At 40.2% G+C, this 24,797-nt stretch overlaps 1 protein-coding gene across 2 annotated transcripts in view; it reads left to right on the forward strand.

Annotated features, from left to right (window-relative positions):
- The window catches only part of cntn5 (contactin 5), a 149,439-nt gene that overhangs the window by 111,901 nt on the left and 12,741 nt on the right, over positions 1 to 24,797 (forward strand). For both annotated transcript variants that reach the window (XM_086035500.1, XM_086035499.1), the window contains exons 13-18: positions 4,219 to 4,346; positions 5,487 to 5,677; positions 6,671 to 6,791; positions 12,851 to 13,009; positions 14,021 to 14,170; positions 14,275 to 14,345. In XM_086035500.1, the coding sequence (XP_085891626.1) occupies positions 4,219 to 4,346; positions 5,487 to 5,677; positions 6,671 to 6,791; positions 12,851 to 13,009; positions 14,021 to 14,170; positions 14,275 to 14,345 (820 nt within the window). The remainder of the gene's footprint in view (positions 1 to 4,218; positions 4,347 to 5,486; positions 5,678 to 6,670; positions 6,792 to 12,850; positions 13,010 to 14,020; positions 14,171 to 14,274; positions 14,346 to 24,797) is intronic.

Raw genomic sequence — 24,797 nt, forward strand, 5'->3', positions numbered from 1 at the left:
ACACTTTATATCATGAGTGGATTACATGTCTGCTGTAAAATTGTTTCATACTTATAATTGACCCTCTGAGTGCAAACATAACTTGGAATGAAGTGACACCTATGCCTTATTTGATATGTAAATAAGCCGTCAAAACCCGTAGCAGCTTTCACCTTTTTCAAATATGTCACTTCTATATTGTGATTCTTTGCTTTAAATATCCTGTGCTCGGCTCAGTTTGCATGTCCCAATTAGGCTCTGTGTGTCAGCGTCCTTGTGGGGTGGGGGACGTGAATTTCCTAATGCCCTTGTTTGAAAAATGTCTGCTCGCTGCAGATTGCCCCGTGAATTGCTCTTGTCAAGATTGGTCACGCCTTCCCAGCTTCCTCTTTGCCAATTTCAATCAGCTTCGCGCATGATGAAGGGGAGGCACCACGTAGATTTAAATGCCAAACAATATTAATTAATTTGAATGGCAACGATGCCTCACGAGCCTGAAATAGATGACGAGGATGGGGAAAAACATCTTTTGTTCCTTCATTGAAGCATAATGGGATGTTGTCCTTCAAAGAGTAGAATTTGGATTTAGTACAAATATTGAAAAATGGAAAAACTTGCCAACTTCTATATGTTAGGTGTATTTATTTGTTTAGTATTAATATTATTATGATAATAATAATAATGATAGTTATTTTTATTTTTATTTGTATTTTTTCTGTCCTGGGGTTAGCGGCATACCTGATTGGTACTCCGTACCAGTAGGTGTTGGTAATGCACCTGACACTTTCTTGCCAACTGCCATCAAACTCCATTAGAAGAAGAAGAAGAAAAAGAAGAAGGTGGGAGTAATTCACAAGTGCAAGTCATAAGAAATTCTTAAGTCTTAACCTTCAAGTTTCAAAGAAGAACCAAGCTACTAAGGCAAACAGTGAGCCCTCGCTATATCGCGGTTCACCTCTTACGGTCTCAGTACATTGCAGATTTTTTTACAGTGCTATAGAGAATGCTGGTTTTTACAGCGTACAAACCTGTAATGTGTCCTAAGTGACTGTATTTTTTACAGTGCATTCAGCATGCTGTTTTTTACGTTATACAAACCCCGCCATTGTATTCAGCGGCCTGATTGGCTAAAGTACTGTCGACCAATATCGTCCATGCCACGTCTCGCACTGAACGTGTTTGGCTCACTAAACTGAATTTAGTGAGGGATAAGAGCGAGAAGAGGAAGAGGACACAACTGTCAATAAAAATAGGAGGATGAACTTACACTTGATCGCTTGGCAACCACGCAAGCTGCTGCAAGATCCTTTCATGTTTCATTTTATTTTCAAATCTAATCAACGGTGGCATGTCAGCTTCTTCTCATCTTCTCGCCCAAGAGAGAAAAAAGACACAACTACCAATAACTGTGTTTTTCTCTCTGGAAAGGAGAGTAAAAAAAAAAAACGCTACAGCGAAGCCAATGAAGGAGGACTGTCAGAGGAAGCGTGAGATACGAGAGTAAAAATTGATCGTTTATGTTTGCAACTTCATACGATCTTCCCGTTGTGATGATTTATTTACAATGTTCATGGTTCATTGTGATCTGCTCTAATGTTTAATCATCCAAAAAATATCACATAATGTCTTTAATATTAAGAAATATATATATGTATATATATATATGTATATATATATATATATGTTCATATATATATATATATATATATATATATATATATATATATATGTTCATATATATATATATATATATATATATATATATATATATATATATATATATATATATATATATATATATATATATATATATATATATATATATATATATATATATATATATGTATGTATATATATATATATGTTCATATATATGTATATATATATATATATGTTCATATATATGTATATATATATATATATGTTCATATATATGTATATATATATATATATGTTCATATATATATATATATATATATATATATATGTTCATATATATATATATATATATATATGTTCATATATATATATATATATATATATATATATGTTCATATATATATATATATATATATATATATATATGTTCATATATATATATATATATATATATATATGTTCATATATATATATATATGTTCATATATATATATATATATATATATATATATATATATATATATGTGTTCATATATATATACCCCTAATCCTATGTAGAGGATAAAGAATATATGCCAGGTATACATTATCTGTCTCATGTGTTGCTTCATAATTTCATCCAAATAAGTGAATATTTTGTTTGTTTTTTTTACTTTGGAAATTTTCAAACGCCTCCTTTAAGTATAAGTGGAGTCAAATCATATGACTGGAGTCCCCCACTTCTTCTGTCTCCATTTTAGAACAAGTGTTGCGTTTTCTCCGTCCTTCAGCAGCTACTTACGAGTCCCGGCATGTTCACCTGTTTGTTTTTCCTGTCGATTACACTCGGCACCTTCCCAGAGGACGTGGTGGTGAAATGCAAGACTCGCTTTTGACAGCCTTTGTCAGGCGGATTCATGAGTGTAATGCTCCTCTGTACCTTGATTTGAAAAGGAACTGCCGTAAAATAAGGCAATTGTGGTCTTTAAAAAGAATCACAACACAACCTCCTGCCCACCCCCACCCCCTTCAAATTGATAGTCAGGCGACGGATTCACCGCTTTTGTTCTCGACCTTTAAAGCAAAAAGCGGTTAAAGTCAAAATATCGTTTACTGTTTTTTTTCCTGACTGAAATGTTTTTAGCGTCGTCTTTATCTCGAGGAACATCTACACTTTAAATCCTCTGGAGATGCGAGCCGACTCACAACATTGCCAGCAGGTCAGCCTCATTAACATATTTAAATTGTCCTTTGATCTATCTGTATTGAAAGGCTTTAAAGTCAACATTCAGTCATTGGAAACGACGCTATAAATACACAAACGTCAACATCATGCATTCAAAAGTACACAGAAGCCAACATCCTTGCAAGAACCAAGAAAACTATTTATTTTGGGTGATCGGCCTGTGTCACAGGTAGCTGCTGTGATTCCCCCGATATCCAATTCAGACAAATTCATTGCCTTTTGAAGGGCCTCAAAATGCTTAATGATTTGTATTTATATAATCATCGATTAATCATTGAATCATTCAATTAATTGTTTAGAGACCATGTTTATTTTAAAATTGTCCAAATCCTTGGAATTTCAGCCTCTCGCCAGTGAAGTATTCTGATTTCTCGAGTCTCGAGTATTTTATCAAAATAAGAGATTTGCAAAAATATGCTTTTACTTAGTCCGCTGATAGTGTAGTGGTACACACGCCTGAGTTGTGTGCGGGCAGCGTGGGATCGATTCCCGCTCAGTGACAGTGTCTATGTGTGCCCTGCGACTGGCTGGCGACCAGTTCGGGGTGTAGTCTGCCTTCGCCCATTGACGGCTGGGATAGGCTCCAGCAACTCCCCGCGACCCTATATAGGATAAGCGGTTTGGAAGATGACATGACATGACATGCTTTTACTTTGGTAATCAATGATCAACTTTTTTGACGATTTTCTAACATGTTTTGGTCTAAAACCATAACTGAAACATCTTTTTTTTTTCTGCATTGTCAGTTTAAAAGCACTCTTTTTGAATGAAACGGTGGAAATAAAAATATTTTTTTATCCGATTAATCAACAAAATAATTAACAGATTAATCAATTTTTTTTAAATAATTTTAATTGCAGCCCTAGTGCAGTACATTTTAATTGAATAATTTGTTGATTTTTATCATTTTCCTTTCTTTAACAAAATATCAATGTTAAAAATGGCACCCTCTAGTGCAGGGGTCACCAACTCCGCTCCTCGAGGGCACCTGTCCTGCAGGTTTTCCATCTCTCCCTGCTGTAACACACCTGTTAAAGTGACCAGGATCGTTATCAGGCTTCTCAAGAGCTTGCTGATGAGCTGATCATTTGAATCAGGTGTGTTACAGCAGGGAGAGATTGAAAACCTGCAAAACAGGTGCCCTCGAGGACCGGAGTTGGTGACCCCTGCTCTAGTGGTACATGAAAGAATAACTAAATTAAATGTTACAGCAGTTTATTTTTTTTATCTAGTATAGTAGAATTGTATTCAATGTTTTAACCTTTTTGCAAACTTCTATTTACCCATGTTTTACATGTTTTCTCAAGAACCTTTCCACTGGAGCCATTGTGATGAGTGTTGTTTCCCTGTGGCAGGATGATGCTGTTGAGGAACAACACTCTGAGGATTGTCAACGCCAGCCGAGCAGACGAAGGCAACTACGTGTGCCGGGCGGAGAATCCGCTGGGCTGGGCCGAGATGACGGCCACGCTGTGGGTGAAAGGTAAGTGATGCCCCAGGCGCCATGATTGTCTGTCACATTCGGGGCAAGGTGGGGCAGTGCCCCAACACACTTCAGCAGGCTGCACTTTTTTATCCCTTAATGTTATGTTAAAGTTCATCTGGAAATTTGCCAATTTCACTTAGTTTATCCGATTATTATTTATATAGAACAAATAATGTATGTTGTCCATTTTAACTGTACGACTTGTGTTTTAAGAGAGTTTTTACAAAAGATCTTGCCAACCTGCGGCTCTTTGACCGGTTCATGCGGCTCCTGAAGCCCTTGAAAATGATCTTAGCATGGGTGGAGTGTTCCTTCAACCCCATTATTGTGTATGTGGTGAGGGATGGGAAGCACGGGATGCTATACAATTGTAAAATAATAATTGGACAAAGTAACGCAAGAAGGTGGGTCAAATTGACCCAAGTAGTGGATTGGTCCAATTTTGACACCAAAATTATTTTTAGAGTGTGTGGGCTTTCACATAAAATTGCAATAAATATCATACTGTGACTTCAATATCGTGATAAAACCAAACCATGAGCTCCCTATATTGTTAGAACAGGTTTGTCGGATGAAAATGTAATTTCGGCCCGCGACAGGATTGTGAGGAAAATTTTCTGTTTTAGTCACTAATATGAATAAAATGGTCATATGAGGACAATATTGTTATTTTTTTATTTTATGTCTTTTTGAAGTTGTACTTCATTATGAATTTTTTTTTTTTGACAAAGCCAGACTAGTAAGAGAATAAACTGGTCATATGAGGACAATATTGCAGTTTTTGTTAATCTTGTTAAATATTTTTGTTTAAACTCTGTAATTTATCTCGAAAAAAAATAAAATTTCAGAGAGAAAGGTTTGAATGTCATAAATTGGAATATTCCATTTTTGATCATTTTACAAGTGTAAAAAAAAGGAGCAAAACACTGTAAAACATCAAAACAGCGATACAACTCTTTTCCTAACTGTCCAACCGTGGAAGCATTCCTATGAAGATTTTCCGCCGTACGCTAACTGTTTCCTTGGGGCATTTGTAATTGAGCCCCCCGAACCCTGCCTAGCAACAAGCTGATGACGTCACAGCCAAAAGCTGGGCGGTCCGTCTGAGGTGACAGTGCAGCAGCTTTGTGCTTGCAGAGGCCATGCACGTGGAGCTGAGCCCGAGTCGCGTGGAGGTGACCGTGGGCGAGAGCGTGGTGCTGAGCTGCAAGGCCACTCACGACACCTCGCTGGACGTCAGCTTCCAGTGGATGTTCAACCACAAGCCAATCAGCTTCCAGCAGGGAGGCGGCGGCCACTTTGAGTATATCCAGACTGTCCGAGCCAAAGTAAGCAATAACTTCTATTCATTTTTTCATGTTATATTTTAATTGGAACACTACCTTTTATGGATTTTCCTTGTGCTTTTAGATTTAAAAATAGTGGCTTCATGTTTTTAGGATACCTTTTTAGTTTTCCATTGATGTTATTTTCATTAACATGTTTTTATTTATTTTAACTCTAAAAAATTATAACGTTTGGATGCAACACTTTTTTAAACTTGATTTATCTATTTGTGTTGTTGTTATTTTTTTTTATTTATTTTTTTTTTAATTAGTATTCCGCTTATCTATTATTTATTTTTTTTATAAATCCAACCTAATCCTCTTTTGCTGTGGATCAATGTTTGAATAACCTTTATCAGACTTTATGGTTTGGTCACAGAAAAATCCCCAATAATGTTGTCTGTGTTTGATGAACGTGGTAATGACAATGCGTTCAAATGTACAAAATAGTGAAATTTGTCTTGCTGGGCCGGGAGCTCAGCACCCCGAAACGTCTGATTCTACACTCACCCCTGGTGGGAGCTCGACTTGCCTTGCTTGATTTTTGCTACAGTACCACGGGACTTGCTTGAAACTTGAAAGTTACTGGAGACTTACATACAGTATGTAACCCTCTCCCACCTCTGGTGCCACGCACGAAATGCAGAAGCCATATTCTTAAGTCACATCTGTTCTGACAAGTTGTCGTCTCACCACTGAACGACAGTGAGCAGCAGCTGCCTGTTGGCGGTGGAGGCACGCTCTGCAATTTTAATCGGGATCGATGCTAAGCAGCCGTGCAAGGAGCCTGCATGGGTTTTCAGCCCACGGCACTTCTCATTTCCCAGAGTAAAATGGAAGAAAAAAAAAAACAGCAAAAGCCCAGGAACGAGCGGCTGAATTTAACATGATTTTTTTTTTTCCAGCAGCTTGAACTCCAAGCTGTAAAGGAATTGCATAGTTTCCTTTCAAGCGCATTCCGGATCCTTCTCATGTCTGTCTTGTATGTCTTTGCAGCAGTCATCCACGGTGGATTTGATGATTAGGAGCATTTTGCTGAAGCATGCTGGGAAGTACGGCTGCAAGGCCCAGACCACCGCCGACACCATGAGCGCAGAGTCGGAACTTCTTGTTCGAGGTGAGCTTGTTTGAAGTATTGGAGACGGAAATTGTATCAGCACTACGATAAAAAGGAATTTATATAGTTATGTGAATAAAGCTGAGAGAGAGAGAGAGAGAGAGAGAGGAGAGAGAGAGAGAGAGAGAGAGAGAGAGAGAGAGAGAGAGAGAGAGAGAGAGAGAGAGAGAGAGAGAGAGAGAGAGAGAGAGAGGAGAGAGAGAGAGAGAGAGAGAGAGAGAGAGAGAGAGAGAGAGAGAGAGAGAGAGAGAGAGAGAGAGAGAGAGAGAGAGAGAGAGAGAGAGAGAGAGAGAGAGAGAGAGAGAGAGAGAGAGAGAGAGAGAGAGAGAGAGAGAGAGAGAGAGAATCGAATATCCGTCAGAATAATCGCAATGCAGTTTTCTCCTAGAATCATTCAGCACAATGTAGGTCTTATCTAGACGTGTTTGAGTGAAATTTGGGGTTTTGTGGTTTCATTTTTTAATGGTATCGCAATTAGACCGATTTCTGATGTGCATGCAAATGTTGGTCAGTTTTGAAGAATGTTAAGGGGGTCAAATTAGAGCCCCAAGAGTCGGTGGTATAAGTTCTAGGCTAAGTCAAATGGTGGCAGAAATGCAAAGTTCATTTATTTTATATTTTTTCAATAGACCTTTTTGCTGTCATGCAGCTGCACTTTTATCGTATGTTAACCATTTTTTACTAAAGTTATTCTTGGATTTCTATGCCTGGTGGTGCAATGGCACCTTGAGTTGTTCATTGAAGCAAAGTTGTATTTTGTGGATTGTATTGGGAAAGTGTTGTTGCAATTTTATTTTGTGTATTTATTTGTATAGGGGTTGTGTAGGGAAAATGTTATTTTTACGTCTTGTTAATTATGTTATGGTGGTCATGTATGCCATTTATTGATTTATTTAATTAATACATTTTCCTTTTTGTATATGGTCTGAGGAAAGGGTGGGATCGGATGGCAATAAATAAAAGAAGGCAGCTATTGCAATTCTAACCACTGCCGTGGTCTATTCCTGGCTTATTCCTTACTTTTTGAGCTTTTTTCTGTCCTCTATTCGCGTGTGCAACGTCGGGCCCCTTTGACCTCAAAACCCATGTGGAATACCGCCCGGCTATTCCACTGATGTGTGTGTGTATGTGTGTTTACTCCTGAAAAATGACAACACTGATTGAATTTCCTGTAGTCATAATTGTTAGTTCATTCTCATGGCTTTGCGGCTTGATTCTCATAAACGAGCTATCACTTTCTTTTCCTTGTGTCCCTCTTACTCTTTTTTTTGTTTTTTTTGTTTTTAGCAAAATGATAATCTGTGAACCCTGCTAACATCTTATCATGAGATCACCATAGCTTCTCTGTTTGAAATTATGTTGATAATTTTTAATTGAAGCATGTCTATGAATTTTGTAGTGTGAGAGGCTGGCTGCCCCCGTGTGCACTGAGTTGGTCTTAAGCGGAGCTGACAGGACCTGTCATCCAGCACAAAGTAAATTGGGTTTGCTTTTTGTTGGATGACTGGACACGCTCTTAATTTGATATCTCCCATATTGTTGATGCCGCAAATAGAAGGGACCATTTAGGATTGGTCTCTGTGCCTGATAACTTCAAACTTTTGGCGAGCAATACACTTGTTTTCAGCCACGAGTGGTACATATTTTGTTGATGTACTTAAAAGGGGAAGTCAACCCAAACATATATTTTTCAAGAATATGTTCTATGCAAGCCCACTTGTTGAAACAAGGCATTCGGATAAATTTAGCGTTAGTGGAATAAGAGTGGATTTTGCTGCTTAACTCAGATACCTTTCAGGTATCTGTGCGTTACTTTTTGTACAGTGTATTTTTTTTTTTTTATCAATTTTTCAGGATTGCAGTATTTTATTTCATTGCGAGAACACTACTGATTTTGTTTTATTATGACTTTAAACAGTTGCCAAGTGTTTTAATAATATGGCTGCATTCATCGGAGTATCCCAAGGATAGAAAACTACCAAACACCGCACCTAGGGATGCCTACTCCCTGAAAAATAAATAAGAGACACCTCATCGGCTGGGACGACCGACCTGAGGGATGGACGCATCGATACCAAAATATCGATATTTCGATCCAAAGAGCTCAAATTTGAGTATCGATCCTCAAGATAAAGCAGTGATATTTGCAATTAATTGCCAAGAGCAAAGAGCTTTCTGCCTTGGCCGAAACGTCTTTGACTACTGCAGAGTAAAACACTGAGCAAGACATGTCATAGTTGAGGCTCAAAATGAGCTCAACTTTAATCAGTTCAGCAGAACATTTTCACATGTTTGTCCACTTACTCTTTATAAAAGAGAAAAATTATGTAAACAATTAAAAAAAATGGTACTATGGTAGTATATCGGCTGCCTGTACATCAAAAATTATGCATATCTGTTTGAACTTGTAATAAATGTAAGGATGTGCGTGTATTATTTATCTATTATTCATCAATTTATTACTTTTATGTACTATTAATCTATTTAATGTACTTGTCAATCAATTGTACTTGGTTATTCCACCCCAAAATGATTATATGTTGTTTGTCCATACAATGCTGACATTCATTGCACATTCCCGTATTAACATTGATCGGAGGGTTAAAAAAAAAAATCAAATCATTCTTTACATACCATATCTATCTCTGGCGTTGCCTGGTGGACAAAAAATTTGTCATGCTGCTTTGTTGATTTCTTCTATCTACTTTGGCAAGCGACATTACCTTGACCAATAAGATAAGCGGATTCTGTATCCTGATATGCACGAATGTCCTGTCACCTCATTGGTCACAGAGCAGGGGAGGGCCTAGGACCGTTACAGATCATTTTTTACTGTGACGATATTATGGGACAAAGTGCGTTCCTTTACAACTCAATACGGGACGCGTACTGACGTACCTAAATACGAGACGATTCCGTTTTTCAAGGGACGGTTGGCAACCCTAACTGGACCCTATTTCTTGTCTTACTGAAATTAATCATGAAAACCAGGACTAGGCGAGCAGCTTCTACTTCTGTTTACTTGTAGTGTTTAAACTAATTTTAAAAAAGGATGTAAAGAAATAGCGGCACAGTGATCGACTGGTTAGCATGTCCGCCTCACAGTGCAGAGATCGTGGGTTCCTGTCTGGAGCTTGCATGTCCTCCCCATGCCTGTGTGGGTTTTCTCCGGGTACTCTGGTTTCCTCCCACGTTCCAAAAACATGCATGGGAGGTTAAATGAACAGTCTAAATTGCCCCTAGGTGTGATTGTGAGTGTGTGTGTTTTTTTGTCTCTGTGTGCCCTGCGATTGGCTGGCAACCATTGTACTGAACTGCAGCTGCAACCATTCACTGCAAATTATTTTTTTATTTGACTTGAGCTGTAAGATATATCTCAAATTTTAGCTTGTTACGCAAGGCCAAAATGACGGTTAGCTCTTTCAATGTAGTCCATTTTCAAAAAAAGAGATCCTCTTGATTAGGACATTCTGAGTGTATTTTCTCACAGAATACTGTGTTTTATGTAAACAAGAAAATACCAAATGAAAAATTAGACTCTTCTTTCATCACAAAAAAAGTGTCTCCACCTTATTCTATTTTTTTTGTAATCAGCAGTAAAACGTGGGTTGGTTTCATCTCAAGCACATATTTTAGAACAAAGAAATGCAAACAACCAGCTTTCAGGGAAAATATAAACAGTATTTTATACACAACAGCAACTTTGATGCTCATGCTTTTTGCTTTAGTGAATCTGAACTGTCCTTGTCCTTGTCTTTGATAAAATATCAATGACAACAAAGAATGCGCTTTTGATGGCAACTTAATGTATTTACAGTGAATCACCGGATAAACAATTTTACATTTGACAAACTTTACAAACTATTTACACTCTATTTAGTAGTAGTAGTATTTAGTAGCAAGTGTGCCATGCGTGTGTGTGTGTGGGGGGGTGGGGTGTGTGTGTGTGTGTGTGGGCTTGTGTATGTACTTATATTACATAATTGCTTCTACTGTACTTCTAAACTTAAATAATTTCTGTCATGTTTTCTCTCTTACGCGACACTCTTTGTGGTAGATTTAACATGACAAACACTTTCATCAATCACAAGCTGCTTAGAACGGTTCCATTTCCAAGGGTCCGCTATGTTTTAGGAGCTTACACATTGTGACACACGGTGAGCTCCTCTAAAAGAGATTCACCTGCCATTCGCTGGTCATAATTATTATTTTTTTTTTTTTTTCGTGATCAAACCACAGTTGGCAAAGATTTTTCTCCGCTCATTACCATTAAAAAAAACAAGAAAAAAAAACATACAGTAGTTGGTGGCAATTGACGTTGCCATAACTTCAAATCTAGTACGCTTGTGCAGTTGTAGCTTAACTGTATTAGTAAACAACCAATTAAAAAGTCAACATTCCAGCACACCCCCTGTGATACTGTTCGCGACTGTGTGATGCTGTGATAATAACTATCTCCAGATACATTTTCAAACTGAAGTGTGGTGCATTCTGAGTGTGTTCTCAGTTCCATTCGCCAGTGAGCCACTTTTACGGTAACCTTCTAACGGGACACCTTGCTGGAGACACAGCACATTGCCTTTCATTGAAGGGATCGCCAGCTGTTCAACCCACCCCACCCTTCCCCCGAGTCCTCACGTTTCCCGCGCTGATGGCGCTTGCTAAACAAGATGGAGGTAAACATATGTTCTCTTTTATTGTAACATGGCGAGTCCTGACACCTAAAAGCTCCCTCCAAAAAAGGCAATGTTTGAGTATTCTTCTCTCAGATCTCCTTGTTAGTTGAAGGAGATTAGTGCTATTCATTAATTTGTTTGCCAAATTGCCTACGTGAAGGCATTATTCTCACATGAAGGCACCTGCGAATTGATTCGGACTGGAGCAGAATGTTGTTTTTGAAGGCTTTCTGTTTGGATATTTCCAAAATAACACTGCCCAGTTACTGTGAATGCCTCTGATCTCGACAAGTCATAATGTTGGCGGCACGGTAAAATAGTGGTTGTCTGATTTGCCTCACATCTCTGAGTTTCTGGGTTCAAATCTCAGATCTGGCCTCCAGTGCGAAGTTATCTTGGTGTTGCGGTGCTCTGGCTTCCTCCCACATTCCAAAAACATACTTGTCAGGTTTCATCAAAGATCCTGAATCAGGGGTGCCCAAGTTCCATCTTGGAGAGCCCCTATCCAGCCTGTTTTTGATGTCTTCCTCCTCCAACATGTCTGGATATGGGCTCTCAAGGACCGTGTTTGGGCACCCCTGCTCTAAATTGTCCATAGGTGTGAATGGTTGCAATTGATTTGAAACCAGTTCAGGTTGAACCTTACCTCTTCTCTCCCATCCGTGACCTGTTTGAAGATAAGGTATCGTACATAGATGGCTTGAACTGAGAACGTAGCTTTGTTGAGTGTATTGCTCCCCCATGTACGTGTACTGTATGTACTCCCTATAACATCTGTTACTGCTGGGTAAACCTGTTGATCTCTGGTTAGCGCTTCCACGTGCCTGTATGTACTCCCTATGCTGTCTGACCATGTTCAAAATAAGACACAATAGCATATACTTCTGGCTAACACATGGTGCTCTGTGCAGCCTTTCAAAGATATCCTGTCTCCGTCCACCTCTACTGGTATCGCTTTCGGATGTCTGTATGCACTCCCTATAACATCCAAGCATATTCTTGACGAGACCCAAGCGATTATGCTTTTAGCTAGCACCGGCTTCTTTGGGCTGCTCTCAAAAGATCTTGTGGTTTCCCTCAGTCTCTCTTGGTTCACTGGCCTGTCTCCTGGTATCTTCACTTTACTGTATGCAGTCTCAACAATGGTTATTTCTGCTCACTGAGTATCCTCCACCTCTCTGATGAGAGGACAGATTAGTACATGGGGCACTGTGTGATCCTCCAATGATGTTGCTGCTTGTTGGGTCTCCATCCACGTTGTGCCCTGGTGACCTGGTATCTCTTCTACACCCTTGACATCACTGGGAGACATGCAACCACTCCTGAAGAACATAGAAATGTAAATCATCTATTTTTTTGCTTCTGTCTTTCACAACCTTGTAGGTCCTCCTGGCCCTCCTGGTGTGGTGATTATGGAGGAGATCACCGAGACCACTGCCACTCTGTCGTGGACCCGCGGCCTGGACAACCACAGTCCGATCAGTACCTACCACCTACAGGCCCGCAGTCCCTTTTCATTAGGATGGCAAACGGTCAAAACAGGTATTCAATACGGAGCCCGCCGTGCATTGCAGATTTCGACTGAACTGGAAACCTTCCAACTCCCAAACCAACTAATCAGAATTTAACAAGTTGAAATTCATCAAGAAATAATTGGGGTTTGTATTATGTGTTATGCTTTGTATCTGCTAGTAACCTTTTTGGCCTCAATTAGGAGATACAGTGTATTTGTGCTTATTTGGCATATGTTCTGATTTTCTGTATTTTTGCACCAAAGGCATCAATTAGCATTAAAGCATAGTCCAGTGCTAAGAGTTTATGGGAATTAGCTTTATTGTAAGAAACCTAATCTGGATGTATTGTGAGTACACTGTCAGGATCCTGTCGTCGTGCTCAACTGTGGTGAGAAAATCACAAGAGCTGTCGCCGGAAGACGCCTTCGTTAGAATGTAGCGTCCCTGAGGATTAGCAAATACCATCACAAGCACGTTTCTCCGCCCTCGGGATTAGAAAGATCAGCTCCGTGTAAAACGTCGGCAACGATGGATTGAATTGTGCTTTGGAAGACATTTTCAGACAAATGACAGTAAACAGGTTGTGACCACCCAGTGTAGAAAAATATGCAAAGCTAAATATTTAATGCTGTCTTTTGTCTTGTTTTCCTGGCTCAGAAGACTGGATTAAATATGAAACAGTGGCTCTACTGTGTGTAAACAGTGGTGAGAAGTACCGAAGTACAAAAATGTGGTTATTGTACTTACAGTGTAAATAGATTTTTCAGGTAACTGCACTTATTTGTTTTCAACGTTTTACTTCTGCTCGGTACAATACTTTGTCCAAATAGGATGGTTACAGTTTTCAACCAAAGTTTTCAAGAGCAACCTGAAACCGGTAGCATTAAGAGTTTTTTTTTTTTTTTTACACAAGTATCTGTACCTCTACTTAAGTTCAGATTGTTAGTGAGCAGTTTTGCCACCTCTTGTTTTTGGAGTCATATATCCATCCATGTTATTTTCAATCCTCACCCTAATGGCAAATTTTGGCCCTTTGCAGACCCGGAGCCTGTTACCGGAGACCTGGAGTCAGCCGTGGCCGTAGAACTCAACCCCTGGGTGGAGTACGAGTTCCGAGTGGTTGCCAGCAACGCCATCGGGACAGGAGATCCCAGCGCTCCTTCCAGAGGGGTCCGAACTAAAGAAGCGGGTACTTTCGAGCAACTGCTACATATAGAATAGAAAATGTCTGAGGTTTTTTGGAGTGTGCCTTCGAGGTGTGTATTATAAAAACTTTCCTTTTATGGTCTTCAGTGCCCTCAGTGGCGCCGGCGAATGTGAGTGGCGGTAATGGCCGCAGGCACGAACTGGTCATCTCCTGGGAGGTAAGCGGTGCGCCAGCTTGATTTTTTTTTTTTTTCCTCGCATGATTGGGTTAGGGAAAAAAAAAACGAAAGACGCAAGGGCTTTAAGACTGACAGATTCAAAGAAACATTTCATTTTAGTCCACCTATCGCCACTCTGCCGCTCGCATTCTTCAACCAGCGTGTTTCAAAAGTACAGGGAGTATGTTTCAGACAGTGATCCCTATTGATTTAGAAATATAGTCGATATTCGCAGGGGGATAGTGATGTGGCATCCCTATGTAACGTAATTGACGGATTAGGATTAGGGTTAATTAGTTAGGTCCTTTTTTACAAACCCGTAAAATTCTCCCAAAGACGCAGATAAACATCCAATATGTTTTGCATGAAAAATCGGATGGGGGGTGAGGATCCTGGAAAAACTCATTTAAAGTATAGAATTTTTTTTGTTTTTTTTTTAATCTGCGAATATGTGAATCCACGGGTGCTGAACAGCAAGTATGCGGGGGTCAACTGTAAATGCAATGCGAATTGACTAAAAGGATGAATTGCTGTACATCTCTACCAGTCACCATGTTCAATCACTCTACTTCAGGATCATCTCGCTTGGTGGAGGAAAGTAAAATTCTGAAGTAAAAACTGAATCTGAATTTCAATTTCAATTTTCAATATCAATTTATTTACATCTAATATTACAGTTGCACGTTTACCTCCACAAAGGCAGCCTGAAGTTCATCATACAATCACATGTGAAAGAGACGCTCCATGGAAGCTACTTAAAGCTTATAGGATGGGGGCTCAGGAGGCCGTACAGTCGCAAATGATAGTTAAACATGCAGTAAATTTATCTCCACTTTATATTTATCTTACTTGTAATCATCAGTACTCCTTGCCACTACTCTAAAAAGTGTATCCGGCATGCTGGTGTTTGCGAGTGAAATGCTTTCTCAATGTCTTGCGGCTCTTGACAAACAGTTCACCTCTCAAAGAAACATATTTCAATGGAGGGGGGCCAATGAGGTGCCCGGGTTCTATTCCATTCCACCCCCCAGATCTGCGCCAGCTTCATTGGAGCTCCTCATGAATTCCACAGCCATGAATCTGACTTAATGGGTACGTGTAGGCTGCTGAGCAGGCCATTCATTAGCATTTGTCTTACCTGGGAATACCTGTCACACATTGGGAGGGGAGAATGGGACGGGGGGTGGGGATCAAGCGTAGTTGATGGATGTCGCTGCCTCCAAAGCTTCGAAGGAAACGGTTGAACGGTTTTGAACATTTTGCAAAATAATCACAAGCGTTTACACTCGGTTGCGCGCGCTGTCGCGGAGAGTCGATTAGCGACATCGCGTCCGTCTTTCAACCGTCAAGAGTGGTCCCTAATTAAAACTCAGAGGAAAGTTTTTCAGTGTGGGACGAAACCTTGACAAGAGTCTGGGGTTGTTCCGCCTGAAATGAATCCAAATGAAAATAGAATGACACTCAGTGGACCGGAGACCTCCGCGAAGGGCCACCCATCCCCATTTGGATCAGGGACACCATCATAGATAGATACACAATTTTTTGTATTCAAATTCATGAATTAATCACAAGTAATGAAGGGAGGCACGGGTGTAACAGTACCTGTATCTGATCGCATTCTCTGAGGTCCCACACCAAACATAGTGGATATAAAAAGTCTCCACACCCCTGTTCAAATGGAAATTTTTTTAAATAAAAAACAAATGAGAACAAGACAAATCATTTCAATTAGTTTTTTCCACTATCCTACAACCATTCCAACTCAAGTGAAAAAAAATCTTTTACAGAGGGGAACTAAAAATAAACAGCTTAATTGGAAAAGAGTGCACACACTCTTATAATTGGAGATGTGACTGTGTTCAGAAATATCACATTTAACTCAGGTGCACTGAGCAGGCCGTATATATCACCCGAGCCATATTGTGCATATCACCCTTGCTTTAGAGGTTCCACTGTACTACACCAGAATGCAAAACCGCCTTGGCAGAGGGAAAAAAATAACACTGAGCACAGAGTAATCAACAGCAAGAATGTTTCGATCGATTTGAGCAGAATGCAAAGCAGCATTTTTATTTTAAACAAACACTTTATCAGGTGTGCGTGGTCTTATTTGCTGATTTACTAATGTAGACAGAGCTGCTGCATCCCCGCAAGGCAAAATCAATAACGAATTAGCTTGGAATAAAAACAATAATATTAGTATGGACACGCACTCAATATATGCCCGGCCTCTCACAAACATAGAGAAGCTGTAACTTTATCCATGTATTACTTTCAATGAATGTCAATGACAAAAGACGTAGTTTTACTTATCAATCTTATGTGGGGGTGGGGTCAAGACTGGATTTGATCAGTGTTTTGTTTTGGGGTTTTTTTTGCAAACAAACCCTGGGAGAAGAGCAGCGAGCCAGAGCACGATTGTTTCCGCCAGAGCAGGGGTAGAAGTGATTACTGTAATAAGACGCTCCCGTTTGAGAGAAAGAGGATTATCTCATTCGACCCAGGGGACATTGAGCCATGGCGCTAAACACAGAATGTAATAAAGACATTGAATTGTGAGGCAGGGAAAACCTTAGTGGCAGGGGGAAAAAAAACTTTTAGTAAGTAAATCATTAGAAATAATTAAAATACTGTAATTGTAATATATTGTATTTTTGCTATCTGAATTATAAATTATTTTGAATTTTTAAAAGTAGGCAAGCTCTGGCTCACTTCTCTTTTGTCCCCAAAAATATTTTATGATGTGTTCAATGTATGAATCCAATACACTACAGTATTTTTTTCTACAAAGATTCCGCCCGATGGCAGAATTTTTCATTTTTTGCTTTGCCTTCGAGCACACACTTGAACTCAGTTTTACTCACTTCACAATAAGCAATATGACAAATATTGAACAACTGAGAGACTTTATGTATAACACCCTCCCCGTTGAAGTTTAACATCAAACTAAACATGAAACAATGAGAATTGCATGTTGTGTATTTAAAACAACCACCTACAGTAGCTTTGCCTTAGGAAAGTCCACTTACTAAATGCTAACAAACAATACAAAACATCGTAAATGTTGACATCAAGAGTTGCTGTTTTAGCACCAAAAGGTATTTGGACACAAACGCATGTAGACAGTTCATATAATAATACTCGATCTATTATTTATCCTTGACGAACAATGAGCAGTATAACACCACCTTACCCAGTCACAGAAAAAATACTATTCTTCTTCGTTTGTGTCTTCATGAGAGTATGATACTGCCTCCCGGTGGCCAAGGCGAACACAGCAAGGTGCGGCATAATGCAATGGATTGCAGGAGACGTCACTAAAGATGACGTCACGTCATGACCGCACGTAAAAAATTAGCCCGATCTGAGCCGTGGCTGAATTACTACTATCACCATAAATGTCCACTTTATGCTTTCAAGCGGGATTAAATGAAAGTTAAATATAAAGTCAATACTGTTACTCAAAACAACTGCAGATTCGATCTTCCCGCTGTCAGCACTGATCCCTCCGCCCACTCGGAGCGCATATTGGGCTCCTGACGTCAATGTTGGATGTATGCAAATTGGCAGTTCGGACTGCAGTCGCATTGCAAAAAATTGGATAGGTATCCGAGTTAGGACCACATTTGAAAGTGGCCAAAAATGTTGTAAATGTTGTAAGAAGACATGATACACGTTCTTGAGACAAATAATTTACACTTTAATCTGACACTTATAGTTTATTTTACCAAGCCACGCAGGGCAAAATAAGGATGAAAGAGCCGCATGCGACTCCGGAGCCTCGGGTTGCCGACCCCTGTTCCATAGTGTAGCATACAAGTTTATGGTTCCTTGTCTTATAAAGGATGAGGATATTTGCAAGTGTGATGAAGCATCGAAGGTTTCAGACTTGGAGGGGGGGAAGGTTTGGAGTGAGGGGGAGGATTAGGGTGGGGGAGGCTCACCTTGGTCACAGTTGACAAATGTGCTGACGAGGCGGTCCCCGCAGCCCATCTGGGACCCTTGTCGCAGTGATGAAGATGTAGTGAATATGCAATTGGGTCCCAGAAGAAGAAGAAGGGGAAGAAGACAGCGGGTCAGAACCGCTTCGGATGAACCCGTCGATGTGTATTAATGTGTTTGTAATCTCCCGCTAAAGCTAATAAATCTCGCGGGAAGCGAAGAGGAAATTGTCGTGAACCTCGTGCAGGCTCGGCCCGTATACGGGTCGGGAGTTGGGAAGTTAGGGGGAGAGGAGGCTTCATGCGTCTCGTTCCGAATGATATGATCAAGGCCAAGAATTTGTAATTAAGATGGGTTGAAGGACACTTTCGCAAAGGGAGGAGAGGTGAACAGATGTGGAATCAACTTGTCGTTATTAAGTAGGGCCTCGCAGCCCAACTGCCACTGGGAGAAGGAGTGGAAACGTGGGCGGTGGGCACCTTATGGAGGGGCGAGCGCCATCCAGATGGAATGGATGCCTGCTGGTGTCAATAGTGGGGTCGGTGAAACATATTGTTGGCTTGAGTGCAATTAGCCTATTAATACAGTAGTAGTTTGACTCACAAGTTTAATTAGTTCTTTGACCACAAATCACTCGTATCTCAGATCAACTTTCTCCATTGAAATGAATGGAAATGCCATTAACCTCGCATAACCCTTAAAATCCCCCTAAAACGTAATGGGGTTTTTGAAATAAGTAATCTAGCAGTATTGTACTGTATAAAACATATTGATACCATAATTTAAGACGATACTCTGTAACTTAATTTTTCTTTTCATTAAATTTCAAGAGATTTTGTGCCATCCAGGCTTTTATTTCCTCCGGACAAGACAAAAGTGTCCCCTCAGGAGAAAGTGTCTTATTGCCTAGCAAGACATACTGTAGTTCAGACTTTCATCCACATAGCAGTCAAAGGAAATGCTATGCTTTCTTAAGATGGAATTCAGGGGCAGAATTGAAAACAGCAGGGGCACCAAAATTGAACCCTGTGGAATACCATATGACAGTGGGAAGACTGGGACTCAGCAACCAAGACTAACACAAAAAGTCCTGCCTGCCAAATCGGATCTAAATGGTAAGGATGTAAAGAATGCGCCCTGTGATTGACTAACAACCACTCCAGGGTGTATACTAAAAAAATAGAACTTAATTAGATCAAGTACACTGGTTGCACTTGATTAAAATGTGATAAACTGCCCTAACAACTACATGTTATTAATGTGCAACCGATGTACATTTTCGAATTAACCCATTAAGACCTAAAGCGCCTGGCTCAACAGCTCCCCAAAACCTAAGGTCGTCTTTGGAATTACCCTTGAAAAGTTTTCCCAGAAATTCAACACCTACAAAATAATTAATGTCTCAGCCCCTGTAGCAGACAGAAACATCATTCCAAAAGAATATGAGAGCTTAGACATGTGGCTTTCACACAGACCCGAGTTTATTAATCATTACTGTTTCAATTGAAGAGGTAAAAATAAAGTGCCCGTGCAAGAGAAGCACTACTTTTAAGTTTAAAAAATTGAGTGGTAATTACCATCCTCTTTTCTGTTACAAAGACCAGCTATATATCACGTTCGACTGGTTCTACTGGTTCTAAGTCCGCAATCGCGTTGTCTATATCACTGCCGTTACTCATTTAAGAGCCCACGCAACTGTGGTGTCCGCCATTATTACCCGAAAGAATTCCGGAACATTCTCTGCGGGCTTACGACACCGTCATGTGTATATTCTGATGCATTTGATTGGTTAAGAGACTGAGAATCAAATGATACATAGAAAATTACGTATACGCTCTCCCGGTTAGAAAAACGCAACAGCGCTCCGGGCTCTAGTGGTAGAAACGCGGTTATGCGCTCCTGCCCTTGATGGGTTAAGTACACTCACAAACCGTGACGTGCAAGACGGCAGAAAGCTGAAAGCCACTTGAGAGGGGTCATCGAACCTCCCCTCCCCACCAGCCCCATACACGCCTGAAGAAAATTTGTAATGGTTAGCAAAATTACTGTTTCAGCCATTCACTTGACCAAGCACATGTATTGACAGTGAATGTAAAAATGTCTGCACCACCCAACCCTGAAATTAATTACGGGAAGGTGTCTTTGAAGGTGCATTAACAAGTTCAATGTGACTTGGAAGAATTTCGAAGCACTTACAACAAATAGTCTAAGTGATTTCCGTCTCGGTTCTCAACCAGGTAGCCGAAATACTCCCATACTGCTGACATAAATGAACTTGCAGCGTCCACAATTTCAGGGTTATTAGTCTTTCTTGCCAAGTTTCTTCCTCTCCTGTGGTCCGCTCTTATCTGGGCTAGCATGAGCGCTAGCCGCAGTTTTGCTCACTCTGGTCAGATGACACCGGTCACCACCATCCTTCACTGGAAAAAGTATAGTTACATGACATGCAGTTGGAGGAGGCTTCCTGAAGAAATTTATGGTTAATCAAGGCCTATGTTTTTTCTTTAATTAAACTAAAATAATAATGATATTTTGTACCACTGTGAGCTGATTCGGCTGTATCTGGATTGGACGCACAAGAGGCACAGAGGACGGATTGATCTTTGGTGGTACAACTGCACTGCATCACACTGAGAGCCGTTTCTAATATTTTGATTCCCTTTACTGAAGGAAGAACCTTTCAGGACTCGATTTACTGCATTGGACGCAATTGGTGCATTCTGTTGGCCTTGGTGGAGGTATTCACTCATGTGAGCGAGTGATAAGAAATATGAATGTGATGATGTCTCTCCACTACGCCTCGCTGTCATCCATAAATTTGACAAGCTCCTCTCTCTTGCAACCTCAACTGGTTTCCCCACCCGTGTGCTATTTCCTCCGGTCACTGCGCAACACGTTTGAGAATAAATCAGCAGCGGGCGCTAGGTGATCGATGGTGGTCCTTATTAAAGGAGACATGGCCCTTTTTGCCGGCTGTGGCTCGTTCGGGAACGCTTCTGCAATCATCTGCTGAAGGGTCGACGGCAGGCGGCCGGACGGAGTTAAAGCAGGATGAATGACTAAACAGTCCGCTGCTTTTCCACGGGGGCGTCCATTAGGGTTGGCCTCGCAGTCACCGAGCCCATTAGCGCTTGGTCATGAGCTGAGTTATCAGGCTTTGTCCACGTGTGTTTCCCCCCCACTTCCGACAGGCCCAGTGGTTGGAAGTAACAAACTACAAATACTTGTTACTGTACTTGAAATATATTTTGGGTGTCTCTTTTTCTTTACCTCAGTATATTTTTTCAAGCCATTTCTGTCCTTGGGCTTACAACCTTTGTGGATGGTGACACAGTGTAAAAAAAAAAAAAGGTTACGTCATAAAGGAGTTAAATGAATACTTCTAATTTGAAGTATTTTTTTACACAAGTACCTGTACTTTTCTTTGTTTTTCTGTATGTATATACCAAGACTAGTAAAACCCAGGACAAATCCAATACGCATTTTAAGTCATGCAGCATGCAGGTTTTATTACGGTGCCTGTAAGTATGATGACATTTCCCTTCACTCTTTAAAGACTCAAAAACGAAACAAAAATAAGAGTTGCATGATACACTGGGGGCCTGATTTTCTAAAGCTTTGACAGGCACAAACTTGATTTGGAAGCTGATCTACTACCTGGGCGCACTTTGGATTGTGTCTGCCAAACACGCTAAATTGGCATTGTGGGAGGAATATATGCAAATGTGATTTATCAAACCTGATACGAATTGCGCTGTCAGATTTTGCATTTCTAAGTAGCGTGTCTAAAAATCTGGTGAAATCAAAATGAGGGGTGGCCGAAAGAAGAGTTAGAAGAAGAACATTGTAGGAAATTGTAACCGATTTTGAAATGCCAGAAACAAACATTTTCACAACATATTGCCTATTCAGTCAAGTGGACACTCTAAATTGGTATGATTGTGAGTGTGAATGTTTGTCTCAGTGTGCCCTGTGATTGGCTGCAATCAAATCAGGATGTACCCCGCCTACTGCCTGAAGACATCTGAGATGTTTGGATAATGGATGGATGGATATTGTCTATTCAGAAATGCAATTTTGGAGCTTCTGAATGATCGGACATGGAGCCATTCGCATGGACTCATGCAATATGACCAGTGACAAAACTCATTTTAAACTCTGCATTTCCTGGCATCTGAGTCATTTACACCCTGCTGTCCCAAGTTTTAAATGCAAAGTTATGCAGGATAGACTCATACTATACATTAATTTGGCACACTCTCGGGAATAGCTGAATCCATTATTGTCTGTAATGTTGAGTCTTCCACTAACACTTCCAATTCCATCACTTCAAATATATTTTTCTGTGTGCAGTTCTCTTCAAAATAGCCCAACGTGCGAAATCTGTTAGGGGTAAAACACATAACTGTGTCTTCAGTTCAGTATTTATACAAGGATGTGGCTGCAAACACTACAGTACTTCTTAAGTGCAGAATTTGAATATTTGGGGCACCTCTGGTCACTAAGCTCATCAAGGCTTAGTGATGAGCTGAATTATCACGCTCTGTCCACGTGTCCCTCCCCTCCTACGCCACATCAGCGGGGTCCTAAATGGCTTCCGTTTGTTCACGCTGCTCCTAAAAGGTTCATATTCAATGAGCAGCACGGCCGGCCTGTAATGATCTGCTTAGATGACAGCTCATTTAGCTCTGCTGATCATGCCTGTAATGAGCACAGTCACGGTGATTGGTCATCGCATTTCCATCCGGTACCATTACCACTGGGGAGGACATGGCTCATTTGGGCAATGTGTTCTTTCGCATTCACTTGGAAGCAGCAGAGCTTTTTGCTTTTTTTGTATTATTTTGCTGATGCTTTGATTCATATTTTTATTCAGCACTTGAACTAATTTTTGTAACCAAGCCTAAACCCTCTGACAACAAGTGGACACTCGTTTTGGAGTCCACAAAGCTGGTTCACGTTCGATTTGTTTCAATTTGGAATCAACACCGCCAAAAAGCAAAAGAAAAAGTCATCAAAAATTGAAAGCCTAACCACTTTTTTTTTTAATTACTTCCAATATTTGACCATATTTAATATTGGAAAAAATACTTTTGGTACTTAAGTACAGGAAACTCAATTCATATTGGACAAAGTACTTTTACTCAATTCATATTGGACAAAGTGACACTTCTACCAAAGTTTTCTGTTACGATAATTCGGAAGGGTACTTTCAAGAAAACTGATCTTATCAAGCATTAAAATTTCTATTCCATCATGTAGCGACCCACATTCAGAAAGAAACTCATGACTGAAGGGTTTCAGGTTCGATCCCCCCATTTGGCATTGGGTCACTTGTCACTTGAGTGTTTTCATGTGTTCTCTCCTGAGGTCCTCAGTTTAAATTGTGTAAAACATATGTAAATGTGAATCCGTGGTAGTAAAAGTCAGTCTTGATTAATATTAATATTGGCTTTCACGCACTGTCATTAAAACATATTCCATTAAATGCAAAATGCAGTGGCTCGTTTCAATATATTGCATTTAGCACGGCCCTTAATCCGCTCAGCTCACATTAATTAATTGAATTCCATCCTAATGAATTGCCGTTTGATTGGATGGAGTTGCTGGAAGGCAAGTAGAGGGAAGCCACACCAGACGTCGCATAAAGAAGAAGGGGAAAAAAAATCCTCCTGTCAGGGATGGCGGGAGACAAATCTCTGGGTTAAAGAGCGCCGCTGAGCCACACGCTGGCCCTCCAATCGCCACGACAGACTGCGCCTTTATGAACACTGGCAGGGAATTAGAGTGAACGGAGAGGAAATTGCTCCAGAAGTTTGTTTCCTTAGTGTATGTTCCAAAAGTAAAACTGCACTTTGTCTGTGACATTCATTCCTTCCATTTTAAATTGGTGCGAAAAAAAGTGAATATTTGTTTGTTTTAATCTTTCAAAAAACTATTATCAGTTTGTAACTAGGTTATTCTGGCGTGGTGATGGTTTGGTTAACGAGCCTAAGTAAAGATAGGTTAGCTTGTTAGCTGCCACAATCCATCGAATGCTCAATCAGCCGCATTATATCAAGGAAAAATGTGTGCTGTACTGCCTTTCTGACACCAAGCACCCTCGCAGAGGTATAGGGCATTACATCTGACACGGAAGATATACTTTCACCACTCTCTGTGCCTTTTCACCATGACATCACACGTACTTCCGCTCCGATGGCACCACTAGGAACTAAAACTTTCCATGTTATTTGACCAAGACAGAGCGATTGAAAAACCACGGTAAATGGCTTGACTGATGATTTTATCCGTCTTCTTCTTTTTCTAACGTATCAGTCGAAAAGAAGATCTGACATGGTGTAAATTGCTTGGAAGGAAGACAAATTGTTGGCAGTAATTTACATTTCAACAGGAAAGTTGATTCAAAAATGGTCAAAATTGGAACTTCAGACATAGTGAACAGTATGCACAGCTGTGAGGAAATATGCCTTTCACAAACCTTAATGAGTTTTTGCTCCCAGTCTGTCC

Source organism: Filicampus tigris, chromosome 7, assembly GCF_054856515.1.
Source record: "Filicampus tigris isolate MCC_2025a chromosome 7, RoL_Ftig_1.0, whole genome shotgun sequence".
NCBI classification, from domain to species: Eukaryota; Metazoa; Chordata; class Actinopteri; order Syngnathiformes; family Syngnathidae; genus Filicampus; species Filicampus tigris.